This window comes from Meriones unguiculatus, chromosome 10, assembly GCF_030254825.1.
Source record: "Meriones unguiculatus strain TT.TT164.6M chromosome 10, Bangor_MerUng_6.1, whole genome shotgun sequence".
NCBI lineage: Eukaryota > Metazoa > Chordata > Mammalia > Rodentia > Muridae > Meriones > Meriones unguiculatus.
Window position 1 is genome coordinate 78,352,151 of NC_083358.1, and position 17,240 is coordinate 78,369,390.

The 17,240-nt window shown below is 49.6% G+C and overlaps 1 protein-coding gene across 1 annotated transcript; it reads right to left on the reverse strand.

The window, feature by feature from the left end:
• Positions 1-3,237: 3,237 nt before the first annotated feature.
• Neurog2 (neurogenin 2) lies at positions 3,238-5,436 on the reverse strand. Its single transcript, XM_021648740.2, has 2 exons — positions 5,307-5,436; positions 3,238-5,102 (listed from the first exon to the last, which is right to left on the reverse strand). Exon 2 carries the CDS (start codon positions 5,099-5,101, stop codon positions 4,292-4,294), a length of 810 nt encoding a protein of 269 aa, XP_021504415.1. The 5' UTR covers position 5,102; positions 5,307-5,436; the 3' UTR covers positions 3,238-4,291.
• Between the last annotated feature and the right edge of the window lie 11,804 nt (positions 5,437-17,240).

Consider the following 17,240-nt stretch of genomic DNA (forward strand, 5'->3'; position numbering starts at 1 on the left):
GAAAAGGAAGGGAGAGATGTTGTAATTAAATTATAATCTCAAGGCCTGCTGGTGGCGGCACATTTCTTTAATCCCAGCACTCAGGAGGCAGAGTCAGGCAGATCTCTGTGAGTTCAAGGCCAGCCTGGTCTACAAAGCTAGCTCTAGGGCAGCTAAAGCTATACAAATAAACCCACGTCTTGAAAAACCATTTTTTCTTTTGAAATTATATATATATTCTTTAGAACAGCTGGATGGGATTCTCTCAACTGCTGATTTTTCAAGAAGTTTTTAAAGGAAATATATAACTATAATCATCGTCAACAGAATGACACATTTGACATCAAAACACTGATGTTTTCAACCTTTCACACTACCATACCTCTGCTTGCTGAGTATATATATATGTGAAAAGAATGGGTCTGAGCTGCCAGTAAAGCCCAGGGAGTCTTCCTGTCTCCACCTCTCCAGTGCTGGAATTGAACTGCAGCAGTAAGGCTACACCTGGCTTTTTTTTTTTTTAACTTGGGTGCTAGGCATCAAATGCAAGTCCTGCTATGCATGCAGCAAGCATGCTCTGTACTGAGCTATCATCACTGCCTGAGAACACATGTTTAGCTCATGCAGATGATTAGACACCAAAAAAAAAAAAAAAAAAAAAAAAATACACACACACACACACACAAACCGCAATGGGTTTGTCTTATAATAACCTGTGATTAGATGGGAAAGAAGAGCTAGCATAGGGTTCTGGGGTGCTAAGCAAGAACCCCTGGCATGTAGCACATGATGCTTATGTGTGTGGACTTCCTGTGGGCTGCCACCTTCAGGAAGTGGGCAAACCTCTGGGCCTGGAGAAACTGTAGAGGTGAGAGGACCAGATGTCTAGGATTGAGTCATCAACCATGTTACCATCACTCAAAGCTGTAGTGGCTGTGCCTGGGCCTGGAGAACACCTGCTTGCAGAATATTTTTCAGCTGCTGTTTCTTTAGGAAGTTTCCAAAGGAAACATGACTGTAAGCATCAACAGGATGACAGCATTTGTCATCTAAAACACTGACGTTTTCAAGCTTTCACGTTACCATTCCTCTGCCTGCTGGTTACTAAATTACTAAATTACTAAAACCACAAACACAAATTTAAAAAAACATCACTCTGTTCCCATAGCATGTCATCACACTGTGAATAATGGGATCTAAACTACAAGGAATTGTTTTTGAGGGGGAAGGGTGGCACATTGATAGCCTGCTTGCCCGGCATCCATGACACAGTCCCTAGCATCTCAAAAGGAGATGTGTCAGACAGGCCCTCTTCTGCCCAGTGTGAAAACTAAACCAAATCTTCGGTTGGTTCTTCCTTTGATTTAAAAAAAAATAAATGTAGTTATTAAGCTAGTAAGGCAGGTGGTGGTTGGGCACACACCTTTAATCACAGCACTCTGGAGGCAGAGGCAGGCGGATCTCTGTGAGACCTGCCTGGTTTACAGAGTGAGTCCAGGATAGCCAGGGCTCTGCTGCGCAGAGAAGCCCTGTCTTGAAAAACCAGAGAAAGAAAGGAAGAACGAAAGAAAGAAAAAAGAAAAATTAATTGATTAATTAATTAATTAAACATTGGGGTTGGAAAGATAGGTCCTAAGAGCCCTGGTTGCTCTTTCAAATGATCTAGATTCAGTTCCCTGCAACCACGTGGTGGTAACTCTCTTTTCTGGCATCTTCCAGCACTGCACACACCTGGTCACAGACACAGGTGTAGGCAAAACACCCTTATGTATAAAATAAATATTTAAAATAAAACTTTAAAGGTATTAAACCTGAAAATTTCCCTGTGTGTGGAGAATTTCAGATACAGACCTCAGAAAAAAGCAGTCATCTCTAAGCAAAGGAACAGAGGAATTAACTCAAGGCAAAAACAGATATGACATTTATAGAAAGAAAAGACATTGAACAACTAACATTTTAAATTACATGATTTCTTTTTGCTGTGTTCATCTTTTTGCCTGAGACTTAAATTCTTGAGAGTGGTGAACTTTTACTTAGTCATTTGTCGACCATCAAAATGTTTGGAGAATGAATTGTAAGTTACACTGTTTTTGCTTCCTCTTCAAGTGACTTTAAACAAGATTAGAATGCAAAGCTACTTCTTTCAGTACATTATTTGTATTTTAACTAACTGTGCTTCCCCTCTCCCACCCCAATCCCCCAACTCCTATCCCCTGACAGGGTTTTTCTGTGCATAGCCTTGTCTGTAGACTAGGCTGGCCTTGAACTCACAGAGATCCACCTGCCTCTGCCTTCCTGAGTGCTGAGATTACAGGTTTGAGCCACAATACTTGGCTTGAACTAACTCAGAATGTCGCCTTTTCTCTAGAACTTTGCCCTTTTGGAGCCAACTACCTTGTTAAAGTGGGGATCAATGTATAATTCCTTCAGTTTGAAAATGAAAGGTGAAGCCAAAAATAGTTAACTGGAAGCACACACTATCAAGAGATTTCCTTCCTTTTCTTTTTTCTTTCTTTTTTTTTAACACACAGCATCTGTCTCTCTACATAACCCTGGCTGTCTGGTTCCCACAATGTAGACCAGGCTAGCCCCCAATTCATAGAGATTCACCTGCCTCTGCCTCCCAAGTGCTGAGATTAAAGGCATGCATCACTGCCTTTAATCAGGATTTTTCTGAACTCTGGAGCCTGTTGTGACACAATTATTATTTAACACTCTCTCCCCTTGTTCTTCTTTGCCCAGACATTTATTTATTTATTATTTATTTACTTATTATTTGCTTGTTTGTTTGTTTAGACATCCAGACCTTTGGCATTCTGGGCAAGTGCTCTTCCACTTAACTATGTCCCTAGCTCAGGCAGTGAATAATTTCTTTAGAGACAGGGTCTCACTGTGTAGCCCTGGCTGGCCTGGAACTCACAATGTAGACCAGGCTCTCTCTTAACTTATGGAGATCCGCCCGCCTCTAAGAAGTAATTTCTGTAAAGCACAATTTGGGTTTGTGATGAATTACTCTTATTTCAGTACTGGTGTTTCACATATGATTCCATATTTTGTAATTTCTTAGTGAAATGACACACCAAACATTACTCCAAGACACAAATATACTCAATTCAACACGCAGAGAACGTTAGTAAAATTTAACTCATTCTACACTAAAAACCACATCAGAAACAAAACAAAACAAAAAAAATTCAATACAAACTTATGAAAATTAGATACTTTATTTATAGCTTAATCACAAAACAATTTTCTTGCTCTTCAAGATGTAAATACATACTAGAATAAACTCTGTAGAATATACAAAAAAATACATACTTTTCCCATGAAATTTTTCTTCAAAATAAATAGAAGGGAACACGCGTGTGGCTGACCCTGGTAATGCCCCGTGTCTGCTTAGGTTTTCAGACTGTTGATTTATTTTTAATCTCCTGAAAGGATGGGGGAGTTCCTTCTCCCCTAAAAGGTCGAGATAAATAATGCATGAAGCAATCCTCCCTCCCGATTTTTCCCTTTTCCTTCACATTTTTCCTTTTGATAGAGAGTTCAGCCTAAATTTCCACGCTTGCATTCAATCCTTACAAAAGCCTACAAATTATACAATGACTTCTAACCTGGCCCTCTAACAAAACAAGTTTTTCCCCTTATAAATCATAAGAGACAGATGGCAAAATGGAGAAAAAAAGGAAAGAGAAGGGCGGGACAATAGGCATTGTGACGAATCTGGGAAAACGAACAAAGTGCACATCAGAGAGGGAAAGTTTGGTTTGACAGGTGAAATTCCCACAGCCTGCAGACAGCAATGGGAATAGAGCAGATGCCAGCCATTGCAAATGTGTGGATAATATTATTACCGGTAAATTCATTCAGATGCTAAGATACATTTCTTTCGACTGACATTAACATCTCTATGTAGAAACGAAGGTGAAAAGATCACAGGGACCAGTTGCGTTCCCTCTGCGAGATTCACACGAACTGCCGCGCTGGACTTGTCCTCCAGCAGCTCAGAGAGGGAGGAGCGTCAGGCCGCTCTGCAAACTTTTAGTTGGTTAAGGCCCCCGTCATCTTTTCTCCGTGTCTTTACAGTCTCACGAAGTTCCCCCCTCCCCGTGTCCCCCGCCCCACCCCAACCCCGCACGCCACAATCATCTCTGATCATAAATCCTCACATCTTCCATAAATCAGAGCAGGTCTCCCACAGCCGAAGGCGACGACTACGTGCGCACGGCGGGGTCCTGGGCGTGGAGGGTGGGGGCGGGAGAAGGGTGGGAGGAGAGGCAGGTAGAGGACCAGAAGTGGGGAAACCGCGGATCTAGATACAGTCCCTGGCCAGGGGCAGGTGAGGTGCGTAACGGTGCTTATCCGGAGGCGGGGGCTGCCAGTAGTCCACGTCCGAGCCGGGGCTAGCGGGCGATAAAGTGCAGCTGTAGGGCGACGTGGAGTTGGAGGAGGACGCGGGGCTGTTGCTGCAGCTCCAGGAGGAGGAGGAGGAGGAGGAGGGCGAAGGGCTGTCTCCGCCGGCGCCCAGCGCGGCTCCGGGGCTCAGCAGCACGGCCTCGGAGAAGAGCGCCCCCTGGAGGCCGCCGCCGCCGCCGCCCGCGCAGTGGTCCGCCAGGCGCAGGGTCTCGGTGAGCGCCCAGATGTAGTTGTGGGCGAAGCGGAGCGTCTCGATCTTGGTGAGCTTGGCGTCCTCGGGGAACGTGGGCAGCACCTCGCGCAGCGCGTCCAGCGCCGCGTTCAGGTTGTGCATGCGGTTGCGCTCGCGGTTGTTGGCCTTCAGCCGGCGGGTCTTCTTGATGCGCTGCACCGTCTCCGCCGTCTTGGCGCCTCGCGAGACGGCCCGAGCGCGCGACGGGCGCCGCTTGCACTCGTGCACCAGCCCCAGCAGGCGCGCCGGCCGGCAACCCCCGGCGCCCGACGCCGAACCGCCCTGTCCCCCCTGCCCGCCCTCCGCCCCGCGAGGCCCACGCGCGGCGCCCGGTCGCCGCAGCTCCTCCTCCTCCTCCTCGTCCGCGCTGGACGACATGGGAGTCAGGGTCGCCGAGGTCGGGGAAGCCGAGCCCAGCAGCATCAGCACCTCCTCCTCCTCCTTCAACTCCAGCGTCTCGGCTTTGACGAACATCCTGCGGGAGAGGAGGCGGGTGAAATTCAGTCCCAGGAACGGACGGGTGGAAGCGTCTCGGGGGCGCGCCCCCGCGGCGTGCGCGCGCGGAGACGGCGACACCGGAGCCCTGGGCTTCAGCCGCCCGCTGACCGTGTGCTTTGCGGGTTCCAGGAGCGCCCCGAGCCGGGGCGTGGGGAGCTGGGGGCGCGGCGTGCCCACTTACCTGCTCGGCCCCAGAGGCGGGCGCGGCGCGGCTGCTCTCTCTGGCGCTGGTTCGGGGACGGGGCTGGGCGTCCTTGGCGCCGCGCTGGCTGGGGCGCTTCCTCGGGCGCAGCTCTGCGGGGGGCCTCTCCGCTGGGGCGACTCTGCCAAGAGCCCCCGGCGACCACGGCAGCCCGCCCCGGATCTCGTGTGTGGTGGTGCTCGTGCGTGTCTGTCTGTCAGTCAGTCCCCCTGGCCGTGCGGCGGCTGGCACGCGACTCCCGGGCACTCCAGTTAAAGGCGAGCTGCTTGTGGGTTCAGTGGCTGCGTGTCTGGCACACGACTCTCCTTAAAACCCCTTATATACCACCAAGAAAACAATCAGCTCTGCCCCGGGGCCCCCCTCCTCACCTACCCTCCCCCCACCCGCCCTCCCCTCCTCCGCCTGTCCTGCACCCCCTGGTCCGCCCCCCCTCCCTCCCCAGCTCCTTCTTTTCATCGTATTATCATCACTCATTTCTTTCCCTTTCTTTAGCCCCTCTCCCCCTCCCCTGGCCCGGCCATCCATCCTCCTCCTCCTCCATCACCCCCGCCCCTCCGTCTCCCCCCCTCCCCTTTATCTAATCAGCATAAAATGGTTCTAAAGCTCCCGTTGGCGCTCCAGGCTGCAGCCCAAGCTCCCGAAGCCGCGGCGGCGGCGGCGGCGACAGCGGCGGCGGTGGCTCAAGCTGCGGCTGTTGTCGCCGCCGCTGTCTATTGTGATTGGTGGCTCGCGCTCGGCTGGAGCGTGCCGCTAATTTATTAATGAAAGGAGGTCGCGAGGCGCAGCTGGCCAATCAGTGTCCCCGGGACTCCGGGAGGCCTGCGAGCCACGCGCACCGGAGCCCGCTCCTTTTCAGCAGCTCATTAGGGGCCCGAGCACTGGGGGCCCGGGACGGGGGTGGGGGTGGGGGGAGAAGGGGGCACCCGATTACTGCTCCCGCCCTGGTCCTCGAGGCAGCAGGGGCTGCCCCTGCCGGGATGCGCGCTCTCGCGTCCTACCCGTCTCTCGGAGCGGGAGACCAGAACCGCGGACTTAGTTGATGGGAGTCCGGACGCCGGAACCGGCCATCTCTCGGCAAAGCCTCTTTGGGGAGTTAGCAAATAGTAGACCGTGTTCTGAACCGCCCTGGTTTGGTTAGGAAAGGGAAGGGGTAGGTTTGTGTGAGCACTTTGTGAGGTCTGGAGGAACTCCTGTCTACCGGGCTAGGGGGCTCTGGGAGTTCACAGACACGTCCCCTTTTAGGAGGGGAGATCGGTGGGCGAGCGACTGTTGGGCGTTTAAAGAAACAAACGCAACTCCTTTGGCACACTTACCTGAGGCACAGCGAGGCCTGGTGCGCTGACGTAAACTGGGGGCTTCTGCTGTGGAAGTGGGGTGGGTATCAACGACAGGTTAGAGCCAGGTGATTCTGTAGGATGGCTTCCTGTGTGGGCGGCAGAGGCAGGAGGGCAGCCGCTCCCAGGAGCGAGTGGGACACGCTGACACTTGGTGACCTCTGCTCCGCTCTGGGGGGCATTGTTGGGACATGGGGCCTCGTCCTCCCAGCTCTTCTGATTTTTTAATGAGAGGGGAGAACCCCACCGGACTTGAGAGGAACCTTGTTCTGAATTGCAGCCCTCCCTCCTTAGGACCCCCCATGTCCCATCCTGTCACCATACTGATTTCTCCTAGAAGCTGAACCAGAGCCCCGGCAGTGAGTGTCATCTGGGACATCTCGGATGTCACTGGATCCTTCCTGCTCGGGCATTTAAACAAGGAACCGCTTGGGAGTGGCTTTAGCAGCCCAAGGAAGCCAGAGAAGGACATTAGCAGGTCTGCCTCTTTGGTGCATAGGGACTGAAAACAAGCTGAATTTCAGAGAAGAGTTCAGGCAGGGGAGGGGCGGGAGGAGAGTCGCTGTTGGTGCCGGCACGGTTTTCACGGGTTTAGTTTCCCCCTGAGTGCTAAGGAGCAGGCTTGGAGTGAGGAAAAGGGAAAGTAAGGTCCTGGGAAAGACTCTTGATCTTCGCACCTCCGCAACCTTCAGATTTTTTTTTTTTTTTTTTTGGTCAAACTGAAAATGATTCTCAGTTTTCTTTCTGATGCCTGTTTTCATTTCTTAATTAAAAGCAAATTTCCTAAACTTAAAAGCATTGTTTCATCTAGTTCCCACTAGATCCTCTCAGAACGGTTTGATTTGCCTGGTAGATGGGACTGAAATGACAGAAAGACACAGTGTCCTCAACATGCAGCATCTGCTGCTGAGACTCTTGATTTGGCTGGCCAGCTCTGTCTAGCAGCCTGCAGGAGCAGGACATCCCAGAAAGGACTGCGATCTAAGCAAAGCACGGACTGAAAGATGTGGGCTAGTCCGCATGGTCGCAGGTGCACGTGACCATTATTTTATAAAGGGTGATCACTGAAACCAACCGCTTAACCGCTCTCCAGACTCTCCCTGAAAGAAACCCACTAAGGGTCCGCTCGGCCTTGACTGGAAGGACAGGGACTGAAGGGACACGTGGGGGTAGATGCAGAGTTTGTGTTTGTTCATAAACTTGAATGGAATCAAGGACGGGAACAGTGGGACCTGATGAAATGATCAAAGGCCGCTGGAAACAAACACGGGAGTGATGAGAGGAACCTGCTGCGTCACCTCTCCACAGGCGCTGCCTGCAAGGAAGGACAAGCCACCAAATTAATGCAACGGAAAGCAAAGGAAGGCTTATTTGGGTATCAGTAAAAATATATGTCTTTGGGCAAGTTGCCTCAGTTTTTGTTGTTGTTTTTCTTGCTTAGCCCGGCAGTGCTGGGTGACATAACGACAAAATAGTGGCAGAAGAGCTTAACTACGGTTCAGTTAAATCCAAGCTTTAGAGAGACCCTTTCCAGCCCTGTGTAGCCCCAGCTAGCAATGACATCAGGCTGGGTCTGACACTCACTGCCAGTGAGACACACCATGGGATTCTTTCACTGACTGTTAGCACTACTGGGGTGTCTGACTCCCCGCTTTTTCCTATCCTCCTAGCGTTTTCTGTTGTCATGATTCCCCGAGCATGGCTTCTTTCAACAAACACGCACCCCACAGGCTGGAGGGACGGCTCAGCTCTTCGCAGCATTGCCGGGTGTTGGCAGTTCGGTTCCCAGCACCACGTGGAAATCATCCCTAACTCCAGCTCCAGGGGCTCTGACACCCTCTTCTGGCCTTTTCTCCGCCACTTCTGGCCTCCACAGACACCAGGACACATGCAGAGTATATGTATTCACGCAGGCAAAACACTCAGACATACAAAATAGAATAAATAAATGTTTGAAGGGACAAATCCACATGTCTGTGGTTTATGAAAATAATGTACCCAGAATCGTCTGAGCTTATGTGGACAGATGGTGAAGTAGTGCTAAAATTAGCTGCACGTTTCTTTTCTAAATTTTTTTATTTATTGTTTATTACAGTTTATTCACTTCGTGTCCCGGCTGTGGCCCCCTCCCTCGTCTCCTCCCAATCCCTCAATCTTCTCCTCCTCTGCCCCTCCGCACATTTCTTATTGTGGAAGTTTTTCAAGGAGTGCACAATGCATTTCAAAGCTGCCAAGAAACTTAGAAGCGTGTACATAATCGGATGTTGGCATTACCGGTCTCTAAATCATTTAAATACCAAGATGTCGTGCACTCGTAGGTTTTCACTTCTTGAGTAAGAAACTCTGGTTTATGCAATGGTTAGGTTACTGTGAGGCACAGATGTAAAATATTGGAACTAAGAATTGTGCATGTTTGCTCTGTAGCTCTCAAGAGCTCTCTCTTTCTCTCCCACTCTCCCTCTCTCTAATTTTTTGAAAATTTTTCTGTCTCCCCGTGTAAACTATGGCTGGTCTGGAACTAGCTTTGTAGACCAGGCCAGCCTGGGCTAGCCCTCAGGCTAGCTGGACATTGTGACTAATATTAGAACTTTTTAAAACCCTATTTCTTACTATAAAAATATTATTCAAAAATGAAAAGAAAGAAACAAGTCCCAAGACAAGCCAACAACGCTGCAGCCCAGAGGCCAACTAACCAGTCATGCCCAGTTGCTTGGATAGCAGAATTCTGTTTGTTCAACATTGTGCTCGGTTTTGCTGGGAAAACGAAAAAGCAATTTCGGTTTGTACTCAGCTTTACGAAGACATAACCAAGGCCAAACATTCTTAGCTAGACTCTCCCAGCACTCTTTTAACTTAAATAAATTCAAGAGGCACTTGTGTGGTCTGAAAGTTCATGTAGATGAAACCCGGCTGAAATGTTCTGTGAAGGGGGCGGGGAGCGCGTGAATAGCCCCGGCGAGGCTGGCGACCCAAGTCTGCGTCCATAGTGTGAACTGTCCTAAAGGGTCAAACTGTTCATCTTCAGTCCCTCTTTCAGTGTGCAATCCTACTTTAGGAGAACAAAGGCTCAAAGCGCGCTGTTATCAAGAAATGGGAGCCCAGTGATTTAAACTCATGCCCAGCCTTAGAAAGAAAGGAGGCTGAGTGCGTGTAGCCAGAGAAAAAGTTGAAGTAAGGGGAGGGGTGAAGGGGTGGAGACCTTTAGAAAACCTTTGTTCCGTCTAAGAAGCTTGAACTTTGAGATGGCCCAAAGCCCTAAAGTTTAGGGTAGGTGTCTCTGTGGGGAGGTCAGCACGTCGACCTCACAAGTGGCGAGAGAGGACAAATGGCCCAGGCTTGACTATCGGAGCGTGAAGGAGGGAGCCCTTCCTCCCGAGTGCTCGTGGCTCTCGGGAGACGACGCCAGGAGGACGCGTGTCTACACTCGGCAGAAAGACCCTGCCAAACTAGCTGTGGGGCCTGAACCCTAACTCCCTCCACCCCCCACCCCCGAGTGAGCTGTCCGAAAGGCGCAAAGACAGCAGGAAAGATAAGTTAGCAAATCCTGGGTAGCTTTTATTTGTAGGATGCCTTTGGCTCCCCTGCGGGTGAGAGACGCGGTTTGCAGAGCTAGGGACGCTGGCGTGAGACAATCAGCTTCCTCTGTCAAAATGATGGAAGCAGGAAAGAGTTCGGGTCCCGAGAGCTCTCCCCTGGAGCCCAGGGGCCCCAGGGAGCAGTGTAAACCCGTACCCTCTGCGTCCCCAGTATCATCGCTCCCGCTCGGCATTCTCACCCTCTCTTCCTGCTTAGATCCGGTGAGGGGAGGGTGCGGTTTCCACCCGGTCCCGGGGTCCCCACTGCGTGGCTGCCAGTGGCTCGTCTCAGAGCCAGGACGTCCCTCCTTCTGTGTCGGAGGTACTCGCTAGGAGCAACTGAGGAGACTTTCTCCTAGGCCTGAGACCATTGCCCCAAGCCTTGCAGAGTGCCCTGGGAGCGCCCCCCCCACCCCCGCCCCAAGCCAATGCTCTGGTGGTCAGGCTTGCCTGGGCACGTCCATCGGTCCAGTGGGCAGGCCCCAGCCCAGGTCCTCCACTCGCTTTCCCCTAGCAGGCCGGGGTTGGGGTGGGGGGTCGGGGTGGGGGTAGCAAAGCCTGGAAGACTCTCGTCCTGGTGCCCCCCATCTTCTCGCTGAGGGAGATTCTGCCCGTCCCGCCTGGCTCCCTGCTTGTTTTTCCCTGGTGGGGTGGGGGGTGGGTGGGGGGGAAGGAGAGAACAGCCTGAAGGTGAAGTTGGGGGACCTTCCCGGGAAAGAACTCCTCCCAAGCCTGTGTGCCTGCAAAAAGGGACATTGGCTATCCAGGGAAAGTGCAAGACAGCACTAATCGCTGAACCGGGAGACAAACGCGATTACCAGCCCCGAGCCCTGAGTCAGAAAGTCTCATAGACTTTAAGATGTTAATCCCCGGCATAATCCTTCCTTTGGCGTGTAGGAATAGAGCAGCCACAAGAGTTGTTTTGTTATTTATATTGGCGTTTAATAAAACTCAGCCAGTGGTGAATGCGCTGCCCACTCTCCAATGGTAATTAATTCCCTATTTCAGTGACCCAATTGTCCTGGGGACAGAGAGAGTGGGCCCGTCCTGGTGCCCCGTCCCCCTTTGTGAGGATACACTACCCTCGCGCTTCAACAGCTATGGAAACTCATTCTTTTGATGTCATTCAAGGACTTTCCTTGGGCATCTTCTAAACTTCAAGGACCCTTTTCTTTCTCCGTTCCATGAAAAGCAGTGCTGGCTTGACCACCTCTGTAGAATGCAATGATTTGGTGAAAGGGCCCTTTGGGTTTGTGTTAGGAGATAGAGAGAAAGAAAATTTGGCAGCCTGCTGCCTTCAGGAACTGTCCCTAACCTGGAAAACACAAAACATATTCAGAGAAATGGATGGAGATTTTGAAAGCTGATAGCCCCCTCATTCTCCCACTAAGAAAAACAAAAGCAAAAACGTTAAAAACACTTCTAGAAAGTGTTGTTTCTTGCTAGTATCTGTTACACGGTGGAGCCAGGGTAAATAAGTTTGGACTTGAGCAGACATGATGTCTTAAGCCACACTCTGGGGAAATAAGATGCTCACTTAATTTATTCATTGCCTCGTCCCTACTTCCTACAATCAAGGATACACGTAAGAGCATCCAAAGCATGCCAAGCACAGAACTAGCCCGGGGAAAGGCCACAACAGCGTGAACACCCGGCCATCGCTGCAGGGAGCCTACGTTCAAACGACAGAATTTTGTTTAAACTACCGACATCTGAGAAGAGTACGTGCTATGAAGACAATGCAGAAGTGTGATGCAGCCCAGCCAGGAAGATAAATTAATTTTTCAGAGAGCCAAAGAGATGTTTAACCCCCTCACACACACACACATCAATTCGTGGCATTCATTCAAGCTCATTCTTTCGTTCTCCCTAGTGTCACTCCAGGAGGCCCTCTGTGCCAGGTCAGGAGAGAGGCGCCAGGTCTACCCCGGGATCTGCGCGGCCCTGAGACCACGCTTCGGCTGGTGCAGGCCTGGGCGGAGCTCGGTCTCCCGGCCGGGAGGGGGCGGCCGCGGCGCGCCGACCAGCGCTCCCCGCACAAGTAGCTCTTCTACTTCTTTATACGCACTTCCAAAAAAAAAAAAAAAAAAAAAAAAAAAAAAAAAAAAAAAAAAATCTTCGCAAGTCACAGAAACAATTCAGAATTCAACTAAGAAAATACAGAGTGAACCATATGGCCTGGGTGGCTCGAGTCGGCTGCATTTTCCTCCAGACAAAGAGGGGATTGAGAGTTGAAGGAAAGGAGAAAAAAACCAACTTTCCGGCTGATGAAGCTGTTGTCTGGAGGCAATGATCCCAAATCTGAAGGCTTTATTCCGGCTCCGACGGAGACGTGATATGTCATATGATTAGCATTTCTCATATTTACAAGAGAGGTATGGGCTGCCAGTCTTGAGAAAAAGGCGAGAGAAAGAAGGGGCATATGCTGAAATGGATTTAGCATTTGAAAGAGAGAAAGGAGATCGGATAAATACACTTAAACGAGGATTTAGTTTTACTCCCGTTGCGTCCTAATGGATTGTTGATTGAGATTTTAGGGGCCTGGAACCGAGGTGTCAGCAGTAATTTAAAGGAGGTATTCAAGCCCGCCAGCGCCTCTTTTCTGCATCTCGCCCGCGCGCCCCTCCCACCCCTCGCTCCTTCCCGCCTAGGAGCAGAGCCCGGCGGAGAAGCCTTTTTCAACCCGTCCCCGGGCTCTCCTCCAGCGCCCAGCGGTGGGGCAGGGGCTCCCGCAGCCCGGGGAGGCGGGGGCTGGCGCGGCCGCCGGGCCACACCTGAGCCTGGGCCGCCGGAGCGCGCGGAGGGCTGGCGGGGCCGCGGCGCCCCCTGGCGGGGCCTTGGCAGCACGACGCCGCCGGGGGTGAAGATGCGGTGGTACCCAGCCCGCGGATTCGGACGGCGGAAAACAATAAAAAGCGAAATAGACTTACCAACACCCCTCCGCAGAGTTGGGGTGTTAGGGGTCTCCTGTTCGCCTCCTTGAAAACAATGGCACGTGCGTTTCAAGACTGCTGGCGCTGAGTTCTCAGTCTAACCAGAAGCGACTAGGCCCGATGGGCTGGAGAGTTTTCGACTCCAGAAGCTTAACAGGGCCTAGCAGTGCTTCTCAGAGAATCCATGTGCTGTGTGTGTTCAGAAAGATGTTGTCCTTGCACTCTTTCAGATTGCTGGTTGCTCCCCGGTTTTCTCTGCGCACCCCCTCCATCCAACCCCCGTCTCTTTCTTCCTCTGGTTTTTCATGTGTTTCTTCATTGCAGCCCTGGCTATCCTGATACTTGCTCAGGATGGACCCAAACTCAGAGATCCGTCTGCCTCTGCCTTTCTGAGTGCTGGAACAAAAGGCATGCAGCACCAACTCCCAGCGCGTGCTCTCCCTCTCTTTTATTTAAACTTTTTTTAAAAAGATTTATTTATTTATTATTTATACAGTATTCTGCCTGCATGTGTGCCTGTAAGGCAGAAAGAGGGCACCAGATCTCATTATTGATGGCTAGGGTCACCATGTGATTGCTGGGAATTGAACTCAGGACCTTTGGAAGAACACCAAGTGCTCTTAACCGCTGAGCCATCTCTCCAGCCCTCTCCCTCTCTTTTAATGACGTAAGAGGTATTACTAGCAATCGATGGTTTTCAAGATTAGCCATATGGACGTAGAACGTACCTCATCGGGCCAAGGGTTCTAACCTGCAGAACCATCTCACTGGACCCTAACTGCCCATTTCTTACGAGACATCACGTGTATCAAATGTTTGTGACAGGCTGGAGAGATGGCTTTGTGCTTAGGGCAACTGACTATGCTCTTATGCTCCTGTCCCTAGGCTCATGACCCCCTAAAACTCCAGTTCCAGGAGGCACCCTCATTTGGTCTCTATGGACTTGCAGATACACATACATACACAGAAAGAAACATAAATCTTAAATAAGGAGAAAACATTGACAATTGATAGCTCCCGGAAGAGGAGTAGTCAGTTTTCTTTCAGTGTTGCCACACATCCAAGAATGTGCTGTGAGCGTGTGTGTGTGTGTGTGTGTGTGACACAAAGTTGGGAGGGTAGGGAAGGGGGTGAGTATGATCAAAATACATTTTAAGAAATTCTTAAAAAAAAGAAAATGCAAATAAAGTAAGTAAAAATAAAATATTAGGGACAGCGACCCCCACAGCCTTGTGTGCTTTAGGCTTCATCCCTTGCACTCAGCTCCCCATTTCAATGCTTTCCCTATTAAACTTACTTGTCCTTAATGTTATCAGATATTATTACAAATAACTACAAATTATTGTCTTTCCCAAGGGTCAAAGACAACATAAAAACCTACCTTACACTTTACCTGTGGTTTGGAATGGGTTTAAGAAGTATCTGGCAGTCGAGAGCGACCTACAGATGAAACTTAGGAAAGACTGTACCAAGTGTACTTTTGCATAAGTTTCACAATAACAAAACATCAGAGTTTAAAGTCAGATTTTGATAGACACTTAATTTAAATTAACTTGATTTAAATTAAATTAAAATTAATTTAAAATTTTAATTTAAAATTTTTTCACAATGCTTATTATGACTGCAACAGTTGCAGGTAGCATCTGTATTTGAACCATAGCAGGGGCATATAAGCTCATAAGACACAGAGGGAAAAGTCATTGAGTTTGTTCTTTTGACGCTGAGTGATTTATAATTTAATTTCTGAATCTTCTAAGCAATCACTAGGACCATTATAATTAAAAAGGCTGGTCTTCCGGAACTTAGGGGTGGGGTTGTTTGGGTTTTGTTTTGTCTGAATACTTACCAAAACAACAGAAGAAAATTGAGGTCACTTGGGTGAGCTGTATCAGAAATTAAGGTAACCTCAAGGTCTTGGCATCCAGACCACTGCACACTCCCAGCTCGGGGACTCTGGTACATCCTGCCTTGGCTTTGTTAATCTCTGTGTTGCTTCACTGCTCTGGTTGGGTTTTGATTCTCATGTTGTCTTTGTAATTAGTTCCTAAAGTTCTTCAATTGGATTTCCTAACTTGGGCTCTGCATTTCTCATTGGAACCTAATGGATGGATTTGATTTGAATTAGGCAGTTTTACTTGATTCGGATCTAAACTGTTTAGTGGAGTTTAATCTTAAGAGTATCCATCTGGTCCCCACTCTCTTTCCCTTCCCCATCCCTTCTCCAACCCAGTTCCCTCTCTTCATCTACATCCTATGGTAGGAAAGATGGTAGGAAAGATCGGGTAGGAGGCCATAGGTCTGGGAGAGAGATGGGAAGCAGATGGTGGGCATCTCTGGGACAAGCTGGAGACCTGTGACAGGGCAGGCTTCTGGGAGATAGGGGGTGACTCTATCTGAGACTCCTAGCAGCAGGGGATATGGAGAGCAAAGTGATCACCCTCTGTAGCCAGACAGGACTTCCAATGGAGGGAGGGGGACACCAACCCACCCACAAAACTTTTGATCCAAAATTTACACTGCCTTGCCTACAAGATGGGCAGGGACAAAGAACTAGCAGAGTTTGAGGAAATCGCCAAGCAATGCCTATCCCAATTTGAGACCCACCTCATGGGAGAGAGGCAGTATCTGTCCCTATTAATGATATTCTGCTATGCTTGCAGACATGAGCCAAGCTAACTGCCCTCTGTGAGGCTCCACCCAGCCGCAGATCAAAACAGATGCTGAGACCCACAGCCAAACATTAGACAGAGATCTGGGAATATTTGGAGGAGTTGAGAGAAGGATACAGGGACCTGAAGTGGACAAGAGCTCCACAAGAAGGCCAACAGAGTCAACTAACCTAGGCTCATGGGGGTTCACAGAGACTGAACCACCAACCTAAGTGCCTGCATGGACTGGACCTAGGCTTCTTACACTTATGGAGCTGATGGACAGCTCAGTCTTCATGTGGGTCCCTTAGCAATTGAAGCAGGGTATGTCACTGGCATGGGTGCAGTCGGCTGCTATTGGATCACTTTTCCCTAGTCTGGCCTCAGTGGAAAAGAGCATGCTTGTACTGGTGGGACATGAAGTGCTGAGGGAGGATGGTGTGGGGGGGTGCTCCCTTCTCTGAGAAGAAGAGGAGGAGGGAATGGGGGAAGAGGGTAGGAGGGTGGAACTGGAAGAGTGGAGGGAGAAAGCTGCCATCCGTATATAAGTGAATAGGTAAATAAATTAAAGAAAAATAAATTATATTGGGGGGAAGAGTATTTACTACTCAGCTGGGCGCAGTGTCATGGACCTGTAATCCCAGCACTTAGGGAAGCAGAGACAGGCAGATCTCTGTGAGTTCGAGGCCCAGACCTGTCTACAAAGTGAATCCAGGACAGCCAAGGCTACACAAGAAACTCTGTCTTGAAAAGACAGACAAACAAAGAGTATTCACTACTCAATGAGTGAAGGGCTCTCTGTCTTGTGTAATGAGTACAAACAAAAGGCTATGTCTCGTTCAGGCTTGTGTGAGCAAGTAAAGACAGTCATGACCAGAAGGTGAAGGCCATGGATAATCTCATTTCCCCACCAACATGTCCACCCCAAGTCAACTGTTTCCAGCCAACTCTTAATATCTTCCACCTGACTTTAATCCTAGCACTTGGGAGGCAAAGGCAGGTGGATCTCTATGAGTTTGAGGGCAGCCAAGACCATATGATGACATTCTGTCTCAAAAACAAGCAAACAAAATATATAGAAGAAAATGTAATGAAGTTGGTGGTATCTTCAAAAGGAAAACAGTTTGTCTGGTCACTCTTATTTTTTTCAGCAGTGAGGATTCCAACCCAAAGCCTTGCACACGTAGGCAAGGGCCCCTGTTTTTACATCACTTGGAGGTTAGTGTTCACTGCTCATCTATCATGCTAGTTACATGCAAATTACATGCAAATTACAAATTCAAGGCACAGTCTGAAGAGCCATCGGCACTGAAGCTGTTTGTATCAATCCCTTCTCCAACAGTCTGTTTCATCTACCTCATTCAGTTAACTTGCTTACTCCGCATGCATGGCACATAAGAGCATGTTTCGTTTTATACAAGGG